This window comes from Lampetra fluviatilis, chromosome 37 (genome assembly GCF_964198595.1).
Source record: "Lampetra fluviatilis chromosome 37, kcLamFluv1.1, whole genome shotgun sequence".
Classification (NCBI taxonomy): domain Eukaryota; kingdom Metazoa; phylum Chordata; class Hyperoartia; order Petromyzontiformes; family Petromyzontidae; genus Lampetra; species Lampetra fluviatilis.
This window is the reverse complement of record NC_136311.1, coordinates 2,848,252-2,867,707: the sequence shown is the minus strand read 5'-3', so window position 1 is coordinate 2,867,707 and position 19,456 is coordinate 2,848,252. Positions and strand designations below refer to the sequence as shown.

At 57.9% G+C, this 19,456-nt stretch overlaps 1 protein-coding gene across 16 annotated transcripts in view; it reads right to left on the bottom strand.

Annotated features, from left to right (window-relative positions):
• AUTS2 (activator of transcription and developmental regulator AUTS2) overlaps nt 1–19,456 on the bottom strand; it is a 259,132-nt gene that overhangs the window by 8,083 nt on the left and 231,593 nt on the right. For 8 of the 16 annotated variants that reach the window (XM_078873546.1, XM_078873547.1, XM_078873548.1 and 5 more), the window contains 8 exons: nt 18,182–18,230; nt 7,096–7,537; nt 6,393–6,715; nt 5,216–5,481; nt 4,405–4,452; nt 3,928–4,023; nt 2,773–2,844; nt 134–163 (listed from right to left, as the gene is read on the bottom strand). In XM_078873546.1, the coding sequence (XP_078729672.1) occupies nt 134–163; nt 2,773–2,844; nt 3,928–4,023; nt 4,405–4,452; nt 5,216–5,481; nt 6,393–6,715; nt 7,096–7,537; nt 18,182–18,230 (1,326 nt within the window). The remainder of the gene's footprint in view (nt 1–133; nt 164–2,772; nt 2,845–3,927; nt 4,024–4,404; nt 4,453–5,215; nt 5,482–6,392; nt 6,716–7,095; nt 7,538–18,181; nt 18,231–19,456) is intronic. The other 8 variants (XM_078873553.1, XM_078873554.1, XM_078873555.1 and 5 more) reach the window with 6 other exon arrangements.

Here is a 19,456-nt window from a genome sequence, read left to right as displayed (position 1 = left end):
GGTTAAAATGCTTCAACGGGGACGATAACGACGCCTGCTTGCCGCGGGTGTTTGCGCAGCGCCACAAGCGCACGCCGGTGTCGGTGCGCGCGGGGCGCTTATGAACGAGCAGGTAATGAAGTGATGCACTTACGGTCAAGGGTAGTCTGAATGGGTCCGTGAACTGTCGAGGAACAGAAAGGGGAAATCGTTACCACGGTGGTCAAGCAAAGCGCAACCGCCGCGTCTGCGCCGTCCCCCCGGCGTCGCCGCGCGCCGCGGGGAGCCGCGACTCGGAGCGCGCTCGTGCCGAGCTCGCGGTCGCCGCTCGCTCCTGACGCGCCACGGGCGGCTACGCCGGGGTAACCACGCTCAGCGCGCACGAGGGACAAAACTCCGTTATACATTATCAGAGTTGTGTTTTTTGTTTGCATTCCGACTGCAGGTATTGTGGTCAATGCAAACATGACTCCTTGTAAAAAAGGTGTCAGTTTTGTTGCCAGATAAAAGGGTAAAAAGCCAATTATCATATTTTTACTACTGGCAAAGGAGGTTCCAATGGTGGACAAAACTCCCCCAACGAGAAATTAAATCGACTCGACAAATACAGCACCAGATCCGCATTTGCGCCGTCGTCGTGGTCAATATACGTAACAGAATAAACAGACGACGTGCCTCCTTCCCATACCTGGGACCACATCTAACAGAGAGGGTCCTTGCCAATCAACATCAGGCAGTTCACAAGCATTGGTTCAAGCAAGCCTGATTCTGCCAATGATGAGACACTGAATGTGAAAACTGGTCCAAAGTTTTGCTCATGTTGAACCAATGGTGCCGAGTGGCTGATGAGATGTGTACAAATATTATCTTATTCTTTTGTGTGCAAGGACAGATATGGGAAGGACGCGAGTTGTCTCGAGCACAATTGGGCAATCACCACCCGACGCCCTTGATGGGCACAACGAGCGTCGCGTGGCACGAGCGCTCCGAATCGCTCAGGAGACAGGTCACCGTGACCAGCAGGCCGCGTGTTGCAGGTGCAGCGGACCCAGCCTTCGGGGCTGTGCAGCGGACGGCACAAGGCGCCGTGCGCGAGCCAACGGAACACGCTGAGCGAGGGTTTACCGACAGGCAGTGGAGAGGTGGCTTAGCCAATGTTAGCAGGGAGGGAGAGTCTGGACGTCATGGGCGAATGCCGCGGGGCCCATGTGAAATATTGTCGAAATTTCGGAGCACAGCGGCGGCAAAACTGCGGCCTCTACGGTTTTCACGGCCACGTGCGGCGGTGTCAATTATGCATCCGTGCTGGGCAGGCCGCGGCTCATTCATTAACACCGTGGCGGCGCCCAAGGCCGTCTATTTGTGCCCGACGCTTAAAGAGTCGGGGAAGTTCTGCGAAATAACGACTCAGAAATGTTTCCAGGAATCGTGGAGCCCCGCGGGCCAGGCTATTTTGTACAAAACGTCCAGACGGGGACGGGGGATGGGGGGGGGGGCGGAAGCAGCTGTTAGCGCTGTGCAGGAAATGCTCAGGTGGTGCGCGCTTTAGAAACGGCGAACGGGACCCCCGAGAGGGCACGGCAAGCGGCGGTCGGCACGCGACGCCCTCCTCCTCCTCCTGGCAGCCATTGCAGTGCAGTTGTGGTCACGCCGCTTCGCCCAGAGCGAGCAAGCCGAGATCGCTCACCGAGCACCGCCAAATAATCAGCTACGGAAGACGTCGGGCACAAGAGGTTGTTTCTGAAAATCCTGAACGCGTGGCGCTTTCGGCCTCTTACGTCAGCAGCCGCGATCTATTTGACCTGTGCCCAAAGTGTTCCCTGTGCTGCGAGTCTGTCCCCAGCTCTGCGCGTTTCAGATTTGAGCGCTCGCGGCACCAGGCATTGTCATCTACTGCGCACGATCCAACCGAGACCTTGGTGCCGGTAGGGGCCGGCTCCGGGTCTGTGCCCTTGTGATGCGTTTAATGGAGCTGGCGCTCGTGACAGCGTCTCTTTCAGCAGCTCGGCGGAACGAGGCTCGGGAAGGATCTGTGATTGCCGCGGATCCCTTGAGGGGAAGTTTCGAGTTGATTTTGTCGAACCAGGTGAGAACTCAAGAGACCAGATGAGTCTTATTTTGAGGAGTCACCCGGGGCATTAGTCTGCTGCCAGTTGGGGTGATGATTGCTGCTGTGGAATCCAAATTGAGTATTTGCGGTGTAATTTCTGAATTTGTCAAATTTGGACCCTGACGCCGGCACACAACGGCCCACTCTTGCGAATGACGTCACAGGATCTTTAACATCCACTGTGAAGCAGACGGCACGTAGTAGTAGTAATATTCCGGTTATTACACCGCAGTATTAATCAGGGCGGCCGCTGGATTCGAACCACGAACCTCAGCAACAAGTGGCAAACGAGCTGCCGCTCGGCCACCGTGTCGAGATAGGGTGGCTCAAGCTTTCTGCGCTCTCCGCACGGTGGCAAGGAGGACGTGGCGCAGTTGCTGAACACAAAGACTGGGATTCCTTAGGGAGCGGCAGGGACAAAGGAAACGCCTCTCTGCAGAAGCCTACGGTGGTGCAATGAGACCAGACGATAGGGAATGGGACGCCTTCGTTTGCGTTGTCCTCGCTCGCTTTGGCTTTGATCTCATTCGAAGCACAGGGAGCAGCTTTGCTTGCGCTGGGGCTCTGCCTCACGGCCGGCACCGCCCGCCGCACGCTCCGCCGGCGAGCGTGGCCGGGACGCGGCGCCGCTACCCCCGGCCCTCCCGACAGCAGAACGCTCGGAGCCTTCTCGGCGCGTTTACCCGGGGGTCTTTGGGGAGCATGGAGTGAGGCGCAGGCCCTGGTCTGCCCGCTACGTCAACTGCACTGGAATTCTGGGAAGGAAGGGCGGGGCAACGCGAGGAGGTTACCGCGGCGACAGGCAAGCGCCACTCGGCCTATCGCAGGCCTCAGCAGTCAACGGCACCGACAGCAGCAAAGCAGCGGCAAAGGAGTCGCGAGGACCAGTGCTTTAATCAATGTCCGCTCAATGATTGTTCATCAATCGCTCCGGCCGCGTGCGGAGAACAGCGAGAGCCAGCACCGCACTCGCTCGCTGCTGCAACGGCCAGCGCATGCACAGCCTCGATGGGAGCAGCTCAGAGAATAGACGCAGCGCTCAACTGTAAACGAGTTAGTCACAAACGATCACACCAATTAAAATTAGTTTTAAATTATTGTTAAGTTTAGGATAGGTATGTTAAGATTTAAAACATTCTGAAATATAAAGCGTGCTTTGAATGACTTAGATGTAATCAAAAGGGGCAATGTTGTTTTAGGTCTCCCAACGGTTCATTTTCTCCAATGGTTAAATAAAGAAGACCGACTGAACAACTGCTGGGCAACGGAGTTTTCAAATCGGCATTCACCAAAACAATCGTCGACACGAGCAGCCGGAGCCGACAAAGACGCGGGGAGAGGCATGCGTTGTTACTGACAAAACAACCAGCGTGGCATCTTCCTTCCCAACACGACGTATTCAAGCAATGATTTACAAGTACATTCTATTTTGTGAAATATAGACAATATCCTTGAGCAGGCCACGACCTTCGTACGCCGTGTTTACCGGGTGCCAGGTCGTGACATTATTTTAGGGTGATTCTATGGGCGAGGATTTATATTGGACATCCGTGAAAAAGAGCTTCATAGCTCATCGGATTCCTCCAGTCTAAATAAAGGTTCTGATTCTGATATTTGGAGCGTGCTCTTTGAAGTCGATCTAAACGATCGACGACCAGCAGGTCGCCGGGCCCGGCAGCGACGGCGAGCAGCACCCGGCACGCCGCGCGGGGCGCAACTCCCGTCCCACAATGCCCCGGCCAGCTACGCCGCGGTGCCCCCCACGACGCGGTGCCCCCCACGCCGCGGGCGAACCTCCGTGGAGGTGTGCCGGCGGCGTCGCCGCCACAGGGCCTCACCTTGGGCTGGAAGGCGCCCTGCAGCGAGGAGAAGGGCCCGGCCGGGGGGAGGATGGGGGCCAGGCCGGGCAGGCCGGGGTGGTAGGGCCCAAAGAACTGCGCGGGGAGGGAAGGGCGCGGCCGTGAGCGGCGGTGACCAAACGCGCGCTCACGCTTTCGTGAGCTCGCCGGCGCGTGCGGCGCCGTCATCGCGGCTCTGGCGCGACGATGGAATGTTTGTAAAACTATTTTTAAAATCTAATTCCGTGTTGCGATGGATGCATTTCAACACGGCCAGCCTAAAACGCAGATACATTCGCGATAACATTTACGCTCGATTTAACGCGTCCTTTATTGCTTTTGGAATGTTTCGTTTTTTGCGAGCGCCGAAAGCGTTCGTCACTGCCCGTGCCAGTGAGCGAAAGCTGCCGGGAGAGGAAGCCGCGCGGCAAGCAGGTGGTGCGAGCGTGCGGTGGTAGTGGTGGCGGTGATACTCACGCTGTGTCGATAGAAGGGGTTTTCTAATCGGGGACCGTATTTGTCAAACTAGGAGAAAACACAACACCAACATGATTGCTCATTTCTACTGCCACGGAAAATGACAATAGCATCTCGTACCATTTAACATACAGTTACGCGATATACAGTTATTTTAACACGTAGGTTTTCGCGCCCAATATCATCCATAATACTGGATTTTTGGGTTAGATCGCGTGTCGGGTGGTGGCAGGTTTAATGACCCATTTATATACAGTTATATATGTGTGTGCAACATACATGCCTTGCTGTAAAGTTTATAAGTCACACTAAAACCAACACTTTTAGCCCAAGTAATGCTCTTACACAGTACGTAATGTATGCCCAGTTAGAAGCGTAACGACCCGCAGCACTCAAGGTGGAATGCATGACTCAATGCAAACCACGAAAACTAGATTCAAGACACGTCACGCGACTGTGCGCATGGCCTCAGTGTCCCACGGGGACGCAGCTTTGCGTGCTCCTGCGAGCACGCACGCACGTGGCGTATTCCACGCTCAGCGCGCGTCGCCTGTGTACGTCGCGCTCACGCAGCTGCCCGGCTGCACGCCAGCGTGGGGAACACGGCTCGTTCCTGTGATGTCGGGTATACCGGATAAACATCGACACAGCTGCAGGTCAAGTCGACCATTTATGCGCCCACAAATGGCCCACTCAGAACAGGACAACAATGTCATCTTTGACACGCAGAGCGCACGCACGCACACACGCTCCAAGTTACTTGGTCGCGCACACGCGCACACACGGAGAAAAGTTCAAAGTGCATTCTCACGTTTCTGGGGGCGGCGGTACCCACCAGGGGCGGGGGTGGCGCGGGTGCGGGCAGGAGGCTGGGCGGCAGGCCGGGCGGGTAGGGCGTGAACGTGTGCTGGTGCGTGTGCTGGTGCGTGTGCTGGTGCTGATGCTGGTGCTGATGCTGGTGCTGGTGGAACTCGGCGCGCATGTACTGCGCGGCTGGGCCTAGCGCCGGCCCCCGCTCGCCGCTGGCCTGAGATGCCAGGAAGCGGCTGTCCAGCTCCTGCCTCAGCAGCAGAGGGTCTGCGGGACACAGAAGAGTTGCGGGTGGCGGTGAATCACATCTGCAAACGCTCAGCGCCCACCCCGGAGACGTCCGGATGAACGGATGTCTCGGCGCGCGCGGGGAGTTTGCCCTCGCTCCACAGCAAAAACAAACAAAACAAAAACGCGATTCACGTAGGGAGACTTTCACGAGGACGTGCGAGACGGCTTCGCGAACCGAGTCGACGCAAGATCGTCGCGATCGTAAACGCGGGCCCCCTGGCCGTGGTCTGGGTGGCCTGCAGTTCACGGCAAAGTAGTAAGGAGAGTTGTGTTTCGGGCTCAGCCGGTCCGTCGGTCGGTCAAACGCTTGCCAATAAAACCACGGCCACCACGGCCGCACCGGCACGCACCGAAAACGTTCGAGCGCTGTCAGCCCTGGCTGCGGCGGCACGCCTGGGTGGCCAGGTCTGGAGCGGTTAGCACTCCGCTCTATGAACTGAGTGACCTAAGTTCGGTTCCGGCTCACAGCCAACATAAGCGATGAATATCTGAACCGGTCCAGGGCTTCCACTAGGTCGACTCAGTCTTAACGAATGCCTGGTGCGGTGTATAAACATCAGCGACAAAGGTGGACGGATGCGGGATTCTAGCCACACACGCCCCCTCATAGGTGTTCCGTGTCGGCCTTCATTGGTGCTCGCTAACAGCACTTTCCCCAACAGTCTCTATAGACTATAGAGGGCATCTTCGTCTTTGTGAGCGTGTGCGCAAGTGTGCACGAGTACTAGCCGGTGCACGCGCGTGCATCTGTGTGCGCGCCGCCACCGCAACGTGTCCCACTGTGTACGGCGCATCTCGCCCTCTGCACGGCACCTGCCCCGCAGTCTGTCGAGCCTGCAGGGCGGGGGGGGGGGGCTCTGCCCCGTGTGCGTGTGAGCGGCACGCACCTTGGTAGCCTGCGGAGGACGGGTGCGCGGACACTTGCAGGCTGCCGGACGTGAGCGGCGGAGGGGGAGGAAGGCTGGGCGGTGGGGGCGGCACAAACATCCCGTGGCCGTGGTGGGGGTGAGGCGGGGGGAGGGAGGGCGGCGGGCGCAGGGGAACCCCCGGGTAGGGTAGCGGGGCGGCCTGGCTGCCCCCGACGGGGAAGGAGAGGGACTGGGAAGGAGCCCCCGGGGAGGGGTGGTAGGGGATGGTGGGCGTGGGGGGAGACCGGTGGTAGGGGGGGAGGTGCGTGGGTTGGGCCGGGCTCTTCAGAGGCGTCGCGCTCCTGCACGCGGCGGCGGGGAGACAAAGGCAGCTGCGTCACGACACGGTGGCTTGCGTGCACTCCCAGAAATTCACGTGGCTCGTGGGATGTGTAAAATGTACTTTTCAGACACATGTAAGAAAGGCTATAGTCCGGTTATTTATCTAGCCCCTATATAAACCATCACCATGACCCAACGCCCATTGCGTTTTGATTGTGGGTAGTGGATTTAACGTGTGATTTATTTTATGAAGTGAGTGCTCGAGGCCTGTGCCGGTATTCCTCCTGCGGTTTTTTGGGCCAGAAAAACCACAAGAAGTCTCCTAACCCCTGACCCCAGGCTCAAGGCTACGGCCTCCTCATGTCGTTTGCCCGGTCAGTGACGGTTCAACCCATCTCACCGAGCTCCACACGGCCACCGGCTCCCAGCGGAGTTGGTTGGCGTGCGTTCCCGGCGGGTCGGAGGGGTGGCTGGGGGAGGGGGGGCGGCGCACCTCCTGGCGGCGATGTTGTGGGGGTGGCCGTTGGCGGTCGGCGCCGCGGGCGACTGGGCGGGGGCGACGTGCGGGAGGCTCCCGGCCGTGGGCGTCGCCGGCGGTTGTCCGGCAGCGCCGTTGCGGGGGTGGTGGTCGGTGGCCGACGCGGCGGGGGGCCGGCCGGCGGAGCGAGGGGCGGCCGCGCTGCTCGGCGGCGGCGGTGGCGGCACCACCGCGTGGCGGCCGACCGACGCGTCGCGGTGCCTCTCCCGGCTCCTCTCTAGCCCGGACACGGGCGGCGGACTGGCGCTCTCCGCTACCGCTTCTGTCTTCTCATCCGTCAGCACGGCAATGCTGAAGCCAGACACTGAGAACGATAACACGCATGCACGCACACGCCTACATTAAAAGGGCACTTTTACTTTAAACGAATTCTCAAATGGAGCAGTGCGAGGGAAGAAGCAGAAAGCGAAGTGAGGTGACCCGCTGTGTGGTGAGTGAGTGAGTTGTTGTGACATGCAGTGTGGTGAGTGAGTGAGTGTGTTGTTGTGACCTGCAGTGTGGTGAGTGAGTGAGTGTGTTGTTGTGACCTGCAGTGTGTTGAGTGAGTGAGTTGTTGTGACATGCAGTGTGGTGAGTGAGTGTGTTGTTGTTGTGACCTGCAGTGTGGTGAGTGAGTGAGTGTGTTGTTGTGACCTGCAGTGTGGTGAGTGAGTGTGTTGTAGTGACCTGCAGTGTGGTGAGTGAGTGAGTGAGTGTGTTGTTGTGACCTGCAGTGTGGTGAGTGGGTGAGTGAGTGTGTTGTTGTGACCTGCAGTGTGGTGAGTGAGTGTGTTGTAGTGACCTGCAGTGTGGTGAGTGAGTGAGTGAGTGTGTTGTTGTGACCTGCAGTGTGGTGAGTGGGTGAGTGAGTGTGTTGTTGTGACCTGCAGTGTGGTGAGTGAGTGAGTGTGTTGTTGTGACCTGCAGTGTGGTGAGTGAGTGAGTTGTTGTGACCTGCAGTGTGTTGAGTGAGTGAGTTGTTGTGACCTGCAGTGTGGTGAGTGAGTGTGTTGTTGTGACCTGCAGTGTGGTGAGTGAGTGAGTGAGTTGTTGTGACCTGCAGTGTGTTGAGTGAGTGAGTTGTTGTGACCTGCAGTGTGGTGAGTGAGTGAGTGAGTTGTTGTGACCTGCAGTGTGTTGAGTGAGTGAGTTGTTGTGACCTGCAGTGTGGTGAGTGAGTGTGTTGTTGTTGTGACCTGCAGCGTGGTAGTTGAACACGGTGTGGGATGAGACGAAACAGTGAGTATCTGGTTGACCTCAACATGGGTTGAGGAATCAATAAATGAAGGTCATGGGCACAGTAACCATGGTAGTAGTGGCAAAAGAGTGATAAGGAGGCGACTGACCTCAGGCGAGCGAGTGACTGCGGTGTATTGGCGAGTGCGATCGCACGGCACAGACAGAAGAGTGTTCCCCTGCGGACATCCGCCCCTGGCGACGCGGTCCCCGCGAGCGGCAGGCGATCCCGCCGTGGCACCGCAATCGCGCGCGAGCCCGTCCGTCAATCCGGCATTCACAGCAGGCGGGGCCACACGCGCGCTAATGCCGCCCGAGATAAGGGGCGGACACATACGGGGCGAACGTAGATAGCGCGCGGAGGAAGCGCGCAGGAGAGCGCCGTCAGCGCCGAGAGAGATACGAGAGAGAGGCGCGGTTTTATCGTTCCCGCTGGGAGATCGGCGGTGGCGGTGTGGCGACGCCCGTGAGGAGGATGCGTCGCACGCAACGGGATGCAAATCGGAGGGGAGGTTGCGAGCGGCGCGACGAGGGGAGAGGCCGTGCGCACGGACAAATCCTGAAAATGAGGCGCGCGAGGGCCCCGTGTTCAAGCCTCAAGTGTCTCTTCCTCCGCCGGGTGAGAACTCAAGAGACGAGGATATGAGTCTCAAATGCAAGAGTGACCTTGAGGTTTTGGGCTTTTGGGCCTGCGCTCAGCAACTGTCACGAGTCCACAGTGGCTGCCTGACCACCACCAATGTCTGCACTAAACACCAACGCAAAGCTACAGCCGCACGCCGGCGAAGCTACATCCACACGCCGGCTTCCATGGGGCCCGGAGGCACAGCGCCACCCCCCAATGACGCTGACCTCACAGCGGAACAAAATAACGAGAGCTCGTGGAAAATGCCGGTCGAGAGGTCACGGGTCGGGTCCGTGACCGCGGGACCCCAGTTCCTCTCGAGGAGGCTCCGCACCCCCCCCCCCGAAAGTGCGTCCGAGCCGCCGTTCCGTTTCATCAGAGCACGGCGGCGGCGCCGCCGCGTGTGGTGGGACGGGCTCGCCGGGAGGGAGCCGTCGCAGCGGGCGATAATAAGAGCAATTCCCGGTAATTGGAGGAAGCCTTGTGACTTATCTCGCAGGACGAGCATAAAGCAGCAGCGGAGGCAGAGCGCGCCGCGGGAACCGTACTTAGAGCGCGTGCCGCACAAGCTCGATGGGACGCCTCTGTGTTGGCACACTCGAGGACAAACAATCAGCCGTGCTCATCCTCAGAGGCACTGTCCCGTTGATAATCGGCGTGGCTGGATTCAAAACATAATCTCCGACTAAACAAAGGGAACGGACTGGTTGAATTATGGAGTTTATCATTTAAAAAAAATCAACGACAAAGGCATCGACACACATGCTGCGCTTGACGCCAAAGAAAATCTGCGTTGGCAATCGCTTGCCTGTGCTCCCCGCGTCTATACAAGGAAAAGCACGGAAGATGGATGGGAGTTGCAAACCGCGCTCCCTTCCGTATGATCGTTACGGCTCCGAGGAAAGAGAGCCATTCCGTGCGGGCAGCTCGTGGCGGCGGCGGTCGGCAAAACGCCGCAAATTCATTCCCCGGTCCTCGGGGGAGGGCGCTTTAACCTCTCCCTGCAGCCAGCCGTGTTTGCTTTGGAAAACGGCGCACGAGAGGACGCAGAGCGCGGTTTCGCACACTCCGGTAACAAATAAAAAAAAATTACTGCAAATTGAACCCTAAAGGAGGCCTGTGTTGCTGCAATGACAGGACCACCGGGCTTCCAGATCAATTAGAGCGTTTGGGGTGGGGTGGGGGTGGGGGTTGAGACGAACCCCGGTGTTTGGTTTGGCAGGAGCCGGGGCTGCTGAAAGGGAGCAGTCACGGCCTGCCAAGCGCAGAGACGAGGGCTCTGTGTGGCTTTTTTTCTGTTTTTCAAGGAAGTCCCTTGCTCCCAACACTTACTTGACACTGTGGCAAATTTACTTGGGCAGCTTTGGACTAATTCATAGCGACAGTGAAATTCTAAAGAGGCCGTCTGGCGAGGCAGGCAAATACACAAAAGGGAAAAAAAGGGCCACAGCTTAGGGAAATCAAAGCCTTGGAACGCTGCCCGCTCACGCATACGCGAGCAATTAAGGCTCGTTCAGTTGCACAGAAAGGCAGATTAAGCGCATGCTTGCGGCGCGTGTGTGAGCGAGCGCGCGCGCCGCACCTCCAAATCTAAGGCCCTTTCAAACGCGCACCTGCACGCCGCTGTAAATATCATTTCCTTTCGAACGACGCCGTATAAACACCGTGCGCGCACGGCCAAGTCGTTAGCGAAATTGAGGCGGTGATTATCGCCGAGGCTCGGGCGTTCGCGAGACCGCCGACTCGGCCCCGGCCCATCGGCGCGAGCGACGACGACGACGAGTGAGGTGGGGGGGGGGGTACTGTTTCTGGGCCCGGCCGCCGCCCACTCAACGCTTGCACGATTCCCGTTCCCCCGGAGCGGTGGCTGCCGTGCAGCCCCGCGGGTATTAACCCAGTGGGGAAAATGTGCCCTCGACCGCAACGCGGCCAAAACAAACAATACCGTAGCACGTCTGGTGCTTGCGCCGTTCTTACGGCGCGACGATACTTGCGGAGGCGCTTGCCGTACGTCACGCAGTCGGCAGTAGTTTCACACCCGGGGGGCATGCTGCTGTTCGTTACCACAATTTAATTATTTTCAGGTAATTTTCTTTAAATTTGGCAAACTGCAACCGTGACGACGGCACACACGATGGCCTATTCTTTCCGATTGACGTCACAGGATCCTCAACATCTAATGCAAAGCAGACCGCGGGTAGTATGTCCCGGTTAATACTGCGCCATATTAACCGGGACATCCTCCCGAGTTGGAACCGTGCACCTCCGCACCCAGCGGCAAACGCGCCGTCGCCGGGCCGCTTCACCGCCCCGTAGGCCGTGGACCAGTTCGGTCGCGCGGGTGGTGGCAAATAATTAGCGACACCAGATTTTTTTCTCTACGGCAAACACAAGTGAGTTAGGGGAATTGGATAATTGTCACCTCCGATTATCACGGTTGGCCACGTATGGTGCAAAAGAAGTTCACTGATGGAATGTGTAAATAACACATTTGTATTTTCTCTGCAGAGTGAGAGACGTGTGATGGAGGCGCTAGCCTGCTCGTCTCTGTTGCTGGCATCACTCACGAGCCTTGCCATCTCAGAAGAGCGGCAAGGCGGCACGGTGGTCGCATCCTGAACGAGCGGCAACAGAGACCTGGTTTCCTATTTCTGACTCGAGCGCTTTTCTGCGTAGAGTTTGTATGTTCTCCCCCTGTTCTTGATCGGGTTTCCTGCGAGGCTCTCCGGCTCCTCGCCTATCTAAACACGTACAATGCCATTGTCGTTGGTCAAACATCCCCATTGCAGAGCTTTCGCACCGAGTGTGGCTTTCCTGGGTCGATGAGTAATTTCTTATCGTAAATATTATAAACTCTTCTTATTCTCGTGAATGGCATCAATGAAAGAATAGAAAGTCGTCAGGAGGTGAGAGAACTGGACTGGACGCATTCTAGGGATGAGAGCGAGAGGAAGGCTGAGGATCGGGATGCTGCAGGAGCTCACGGAAGGGTGCATTTGTGGGAATGAGGAGGAGGGCAGCGAACAGAGAGGCCCCGGCGTTAAGGGGGAACGCTAACGAAGCGACGTGCGAGCTCTGAGCGGCGTCTCCCCTTCGTGCGTGGAAGAGCGCCGGCGCGCGTTCCGCATGAAGGCGCCGCGAGCGCCGCCCCCCCCTCCCGCCCCCCCCCCTCCCGCCTCCCCCCGCCTCCGGAGCCAAGCAGGCAGATGCAACGAGATGTCACTTCCAGATTGCATTCTCACGCACGTCAGCTGGCGGGCCCGTTGTTGTGCTCGCCCGTCAGGGGATGCGTTGAAAAAACAGCCGCCACATGGCGCCCGCTCGACGCTCCGCGGGCGACGTGGAGGAGTCGTGAGCTCCTGGCGCGTGCGGACGCGACGCCGCGTGCGGATGCGACGCCGCGTGCCGGCTGGGTGGCGACTCATTAACGCGGTTTCGCCAGCGACCGTGACCGCGAAAGGCGGCTTCTCTCGTGTGATTGGACACCCCGAGGGCACGCTGTAATTGGCGCGCGGGAGCTCGGCGAATGCGCGAGCTCCCGTAACAATTCCCGGTTGCGCCAGGAGGGAAGGTGCGCGCGAGCTCCCGTGCGCTCGCACGACGCATACAACCACACGCCCGCTGTTTTGGCAACGATGACTGTCGCCGCCAAAGTGGCAGGAGACGGTCGATTAAACCGTTGATCTCGAGGTAATGTGCGGTAATTGGTAGCGACCTTTTCAGGACACACGGAATTTAAAATAGACGCGCACATCCTGGAAGGTGCTGACCATTGCTCAATGAGACTGCCGGTTTACCTGACCCCTGACACCAAGGTTGAAGGTCATTGGCCCTGAAACAGCAATGAGGGCGGCCGCACAGAGCCATCACAGCTACCCCGCTGTGTGTAAAAGCGACACTCACCTTCAACATAAACCAACAAACAACACTCCTCCTGCCCCTATCTCTCCACATAATAAATTACAGTAGATATTACACAGGCCACCAGCCACACACATTCTGGGAGTAGAAAATTTCAGCAGCATTGCTTCAACACGAGCAAACTCTGGACCCGTTTCAACTTTCAGCGTAGCATCAGCAGCATCAGGCTTACTTGAAGCAATGATGTTAAACTGGCAGATATTTCCAGGCAAGGACCCTCTCCGTTAGATAAGGGTCATCCTGGTTTGACATAAAATTACACAATACGCACAACGCTCATGGTTATTTGTGGAACGTCTCATCTTGATGATGATGACAGCCATGATGATGGCAGCACGATACCACCCACTGGCACCGCACTGCCACCGCACTGGAACAGCGCCGACACTACGCCGTCCCACAAAGATCCAACGCTCCCCCCCTCCCTCCCGCCCTCTCAACTCCCTCATTTCACTTTTAGTTCAAATAAAGGAAAAATGGATACAAAAATACAGCTCTGCATTTTTCTTTTTTAAACAGATCGGAGGATATGCAATCGTATTCTCTGAATAATCCCGGTATTGTTAACGCACCCATTATGCTGCAAAGTGCAGCCATCGCTCTATCACTTAGCACGACCAAAAGCCCCTAGTGAACCCATCAGTCAGTAAGCTGTGGCAGCAGCAGCAGCAGTTACCCGCAGCCCCCGCTAAGAAAACACACGGCTGTGGCGGTGATGGCCAGATAACTGGGCAGATTGTGGGCGCTGTCGGCATCCCCATTCCAGGGCAGTCAAGCGGCATCGCAAACACTCGCAGAACACTCGCGCCCGGTCGCACCGTCGCTCCGTAGCATACGTGGGTGGCAGCGGGGTCAGCTCGTAATGAAGATAATGGAGCGGAGAGCTGTAGACCACAAAATAAACAAGCGGACGCTACGTACGCCTGCCTCCCGAATGCATCTCTCCGCATAAAAAAATAATCCAGCACTTTTTATGCTTCTCATCGGACACGCGACTGTCTGGAATTTTCCTTTTTTTTCAACAGCATTGGTTCAAAACAAGCAAACTCTGGATGGGTTTCGAGATTCAGTGTCTCATCATCAGCGGCATCCAGGTTTGATTGAATCAGTGCTGGTGAACTGCCAGATGTTTACAGGTAAGGGCCCTCTACTGTAGTTAAAACTAATTTTTCTCGCCGAGGTCACCATCAATTGCCGGAAACTTAAACGGAAATAATCCGTAACCTCTCGACAGTTTAGCACCTGCGGACGGTAAACATCGAACGACAAAACAATACAAAGACTCACTGCATAGGACAACGGCGAAGTTCACAGCTCTACCAGCTCACGGTGGGAGGGCACGGCTCTCCGTGGCAGGGCGCGGCGCCACTCCTGGAGATGGCGCAGGTACCCTCCTTGGAATCGGCAGCCACTGTGCTTTTAAACGAAGCACCGACCGGAGCGCACGGATTTTCTGCGTAAGGGGGCAACCTTAGCGTCCCCGACGACGAAAGATGACGCACGGACGAACAGCGGCGACGTTACGTTTTGATGTCGAGTCCAGAGCCTCGGGAGATGCGGGGAGCGAATGTCAGAGATGTGTCAGCAGACGGTCGCTCGCTACAAGTACCATGACGACGGCAATCGTGAGGTCGTCGCGCGCTCCGGCGTTGCCGTACCCCCACGACGGTGCTCTCGGCCAGCATCCCCCTGACTCGCTCGTCGTCGCACGAACTAACCATATCGCCACCGCCAGCTGCTCGCCCACAAACCACTGCTCGGCCTCGGTGCAACCGGATTGGGCAGACCGCCCTCGAGTCAGCGCCGAGCCGGGAACGTGTACCGGCAGCCACTGAGTGTGACGGTCCCCGCTCCGGCCTTTTCCAGCCCGTACGCGCCACGGTTAGTTGAGGCTATTTGTAAGCGGATGTTTATGTTTTGAGGTTTTGAGTTTGAGAGCAATAATGAGGCCTCTGTCAAGGCAGAGTGCACTCGGGGCAAACGTCATATCGCAAAACCGGCTCCCGCACCCAATCTCCCTTGAACACACGTAACTACCTGGTACAACCCAACACCCACACACAGCCCTACCTAACACTCACACCTGCCCTACCCAACGAGTAGACATAGCCCTACCTAACACCCACATACAACCCTACCCAGCATCCACACACTGCCCTAACTAACAGCCAAACACAGACATACCTAACACCTACACACAATCCTACCCAAAACCCACACACAGCCCTACTTAACACTCACACGCACAGACCTACCTAACACCCACACACAGCCCTGCCTAACACCCCACACACAACCTAACACCCCACACACAACGCCCACACAGAGCTCTAGCACCGCGCACGCGCAATACCTGCACACAGCTCTGCCATCTGCACCGAGCACCACGGCGTCCGTGTGGCCGGCGAGCGGCGCGGCCCAGCGCCACAACCGCCGCCACCACCACCAACCACCACCAGCACGGTGCCCGTGAGCGCAGGAGGACGTACCGGGCGCAGAGTCCACCACGCACACGCGCAGCGCCGCCGACCTCAAACCCTCCCGACCGCCACGCGCGGCACGGACGCGGCGCCACAGGCCGCTTGCCTGCCCGGCTGATGCTATCGCTCTCCGCGCACCCTTCGACCCCGGAAGTTCCCCAGCACCTGTTTGCTGTACAAATACCGAGCCGGGCTTCCTGCGCGGCGGCGGCCGCCGCGTCGCCCGCACCGGCTCCCGCGTCCGATGTGTCCGGCAGCCGCCGCTCGACGCTCTTCCGGCCCCCGAGCGCGCCCCGAACCCCGCCCTGCGGGCCTGCATGCCGACGCGACGCAAGCGCGCGGCCGACACCTGGCCTAAACGTTGGAGCCCATTGACAGCGGCGGCGTAGCTTCCATGCCTTTGTAAATTATAATGCACTGTACAACTTCGCAGCGGCCCGAAACGCAATCTACACATTTCATCGCACGTCTACGCTTCGGCGAACGCACGCTCAAGAATGTTCGAGATAAGGAGGTCGGGGGGAGTGATTTTTTTTGCCCGCACGCCTAAAGTTGCGGCGGTGTCGAGTGTCACGCATGACGAGCCCCGGCGGCTCGCGTTTCCACGCGACGTCGGCCTCGCGACGCCGACCTCGCACCCCCAACGCGCCGGCGTCTCTCGTGACCCCCCCAGAGACACGCGGGCTTCGTTTCAAAGTTTAAAGTTCAACGGGGGGGGGGGTGGCGGTGGGCTCCTAGCTTCATACCCAACCGCGTCTCCAGACCGGGCACCGGGGCGGCCGACACACCAGGTGCACATATGGACAAATGTGGATTATTCGTCAACTTGGGAACTCATTGCAGATTATTGTTATTATACCAATAATTACCTATTCACCCGGCTAGGGCAAAGAGTCTGTTTGAGCAGGGTCCTGCTACATTGGGATGTTTGACCAACACCAATGACATTGCGTGTATTTAGCTGGATAGCCCGGAGGATATCCACGCGGAACAGGGGGAAGAGCACGAGCAAACATCACACAGAAAGGTACCCAGGTCCTTCTCTCTGTTTGGCACAAATATTCCCACCGTGCCACCCTGCCACTCATATAAGTGTGTACCACGCCACTCCTGCCTGGCCACCCCCACTCTAATCCCCTTCCCCCAGCCGCCCCCCCCGCTGTGAGACCGGACACTGCCGCTGCTCTCCATGCAGCAGCTGCAGCAGCGTCGTGGCGCTGATGCAGCCTCTTCCTGCCTAGCCTCGTCTCTCTCCTGACCCCTTTGCCTCAGCAACTGTGCTTAAAAATGAAAAACATCGATTTGCACGCGAGTGACAAACGCGTTGAATTCTGCATGAGAGAACCAATTACTTGAGATTCAAACGAGTTGCATGCAAATTATCTGCCGATAAAAATATCGGGTCAAATCTGAACGGGTTCTTCATGTAGCCGAGGGGAAGGGAGGACCGTGACTTGTCAGCTGACCCCTTGTCATCTCCGTGGTGGCTCCAAGGTCCGGCGTAATTGGTAAGTCCCCCGTCACCGTGGGTACCACGTCACCGTACGTACCACGTCAACCGAGGCAGCAATTCGACAAACCGTACGCCAGTGGCACAATTGCGGCAATCGCACGACTAAAACCAGGCAAACGAAATTGTGAAAACTGGACACAAGCCGATTAAAAACGAGGGCTTCGTTCAAAAACTTGGGAGTCCGTTGGGGACAAAAGAAGAAATCGTTCTTTGAATGAAATTTCGATGCCGATTCGCGACAACTCAGCGAAACCTCGAGGGCGTGAGTCAGTGGCCGATCCAAGAGAAAACCCAGAACTGGTATTTTATTGATATATACCAGACACAATATATTATATGTTTTTTTTATTATTTACAAGCGGCCTTATTGAGAAATCTCAACACTCTAGGATCGCCTGCCCCCACCCCCCTGCCGGGTAGTCTCCAGCGAGGCCTCCGCGGTGAATCTCTCGGCGCTGGCCGCTGAGAGGACGGAGGGACACGGCTCTTCACGGGGCACGGCTCGTCACGGGGCACGGCTCGTCACGGGGCACGGCTCGTCACGGGGCACTCGCGCGACACCGAGATCCGCGCTCCGCCACGGCTGCGCAAGGCCGGCGAGAGGTCACCTCCAGCCGGAGGGGCAGCGGCGGCGTGCAGGAGGCGCGTGCACCGCACGGCGCGTGTGCACGGCGAGCGTGCGTGGCACGCGTATACCGCACGGCGCGTGTGCACGGCGAGCGTGCGTGGCACGCGTACACCGCACGCGAGCCGGACGGAGACAAATGCTCGCTGCACCTGTGCAAACACGCGCCGTGCGCTACGGCGCACCGCAGAGCCGCTCGGCGGGTGACCGGAGGCAAATGTGTTTTGACAGCCCAATCTGGCCACCTCCTGCTATACGAATTGAGCCGCGTGCTGGCACCGCGATGCGACGCATTATCGGCCGAAACAGTGGGGGAACTTGTGATTATGTTCTTGGCAAAATGCAGAGGCGCTCCCCGCCGGGGCGTTCCGACACGTGGACTTCGCTGTACGTCTCCCACAGGGCCGCCGCTGAAATCGCTCCGCCGCCAATCGCAGACTCCGAGGGGCGCCGACGCCTTAGAGGTCACGCAAGGTAAACAACTGCCGGTCGCCACGCGACCCCCGGTAACGAAGACGCGGGGCTTTCTCGCGGCATTGCAAAAGGCGCGTCGCGACCTCCGTCCGTACCTTTAGTGGGCGCGGCGCTGAAGAGCTTCTCGGAGCTCACGTCGGAGACCTGCAACGGCAAGGGAGAGAAGTCGCTGTCAGAGACGCAGGATCAGGGAAGGAAACCAACAGCTTGAAGTGTGTACAGTGCTCAACGGTGCAAACCATTCGTCGGGTAGGCCGACTCGAAGTGATCTCCTGCTGCTCAAGTAACCATCGAGGTGGTGCTCCTCTCCTGATTACAACGCCGAGCCAGAAGTGGCAATTCCACATTCCTATGACGGGGGCGACCCATCGTTTCATCTACCAAAGGGCTTGTTAAATAACATGACATGCATTCAGCTTCATCCTCGATCACCAATCCAGTTACATAAAAACACAAACTTGACGTATTGTACGCAACACGTGTGCCCAGCGTGGAAGAGTCAACTAAACACTCTCTGGAGCCACCTCCCGCTAGCAGTGGCTCGAGCCAGACACTGCAGGGCTGAACAAAGCATCAAAAGCTGCGCCGGGTGTTTGGACATGAAGCGATCATCACACGCCCGACCTCGGCGTCGTTACGATGAACGACGCGCTGCCATGAACCGGCGCCACCGCCTCTCTGCCCGCAGCCGCCACTCGCCGCGCGTGCGGTCGCCGAACAACATAGCCGCGACAGAGGTGAACGGTTCGTCCAAAACACCGCGACTCCACGCCGCCGCCCTGCAAATCTCAAACCGCTCCCCACCACCGGGCCGCTCGCGGGGCCATAGCGCTCGCGGGCTCATCTTGCGCGGAGCGACGGTGTTGCTCACCGCCGCCGCCATCACCGCCGCCAACGCGTGCGGGCTGCGCCGGGCGAGAGCCACGGGACCGGTTTGTGTCGTTCCACTCGGATCAACCTCCCCGTCTCGGCAGACACCTGTCGCACGGCGTCTGTCCGCTCCGACTTCGCACGGGGCGCCGAGGCTTGACGCGCGCCCGCCGCAAATTACGACGGCTCCGCAGAGGGCCCACGCAACAAAATTAAACAATCAGGAGCTGTGTCCTTTTATTTAATCCGGCGCGGCAATAACGCCGCGGCCTTAAAGGACGCCTAATGCACAAGTGGAAGATCAAAGGCTCGACTGTGGCTATGAACTCCACACCAAGGGACCATGCAACGTCGCATTGACGTATAACGAAGTCTCTAATAACCCGCTCGTCATAGGCCGTGCGAAAGATGATGAAAGTTATGAACAAGGACCAATGTCTGAAACGTTAGCAATTATATACTTTCCTTTTGATGTCGCTGTGTTATTGCCGAATGTGCCC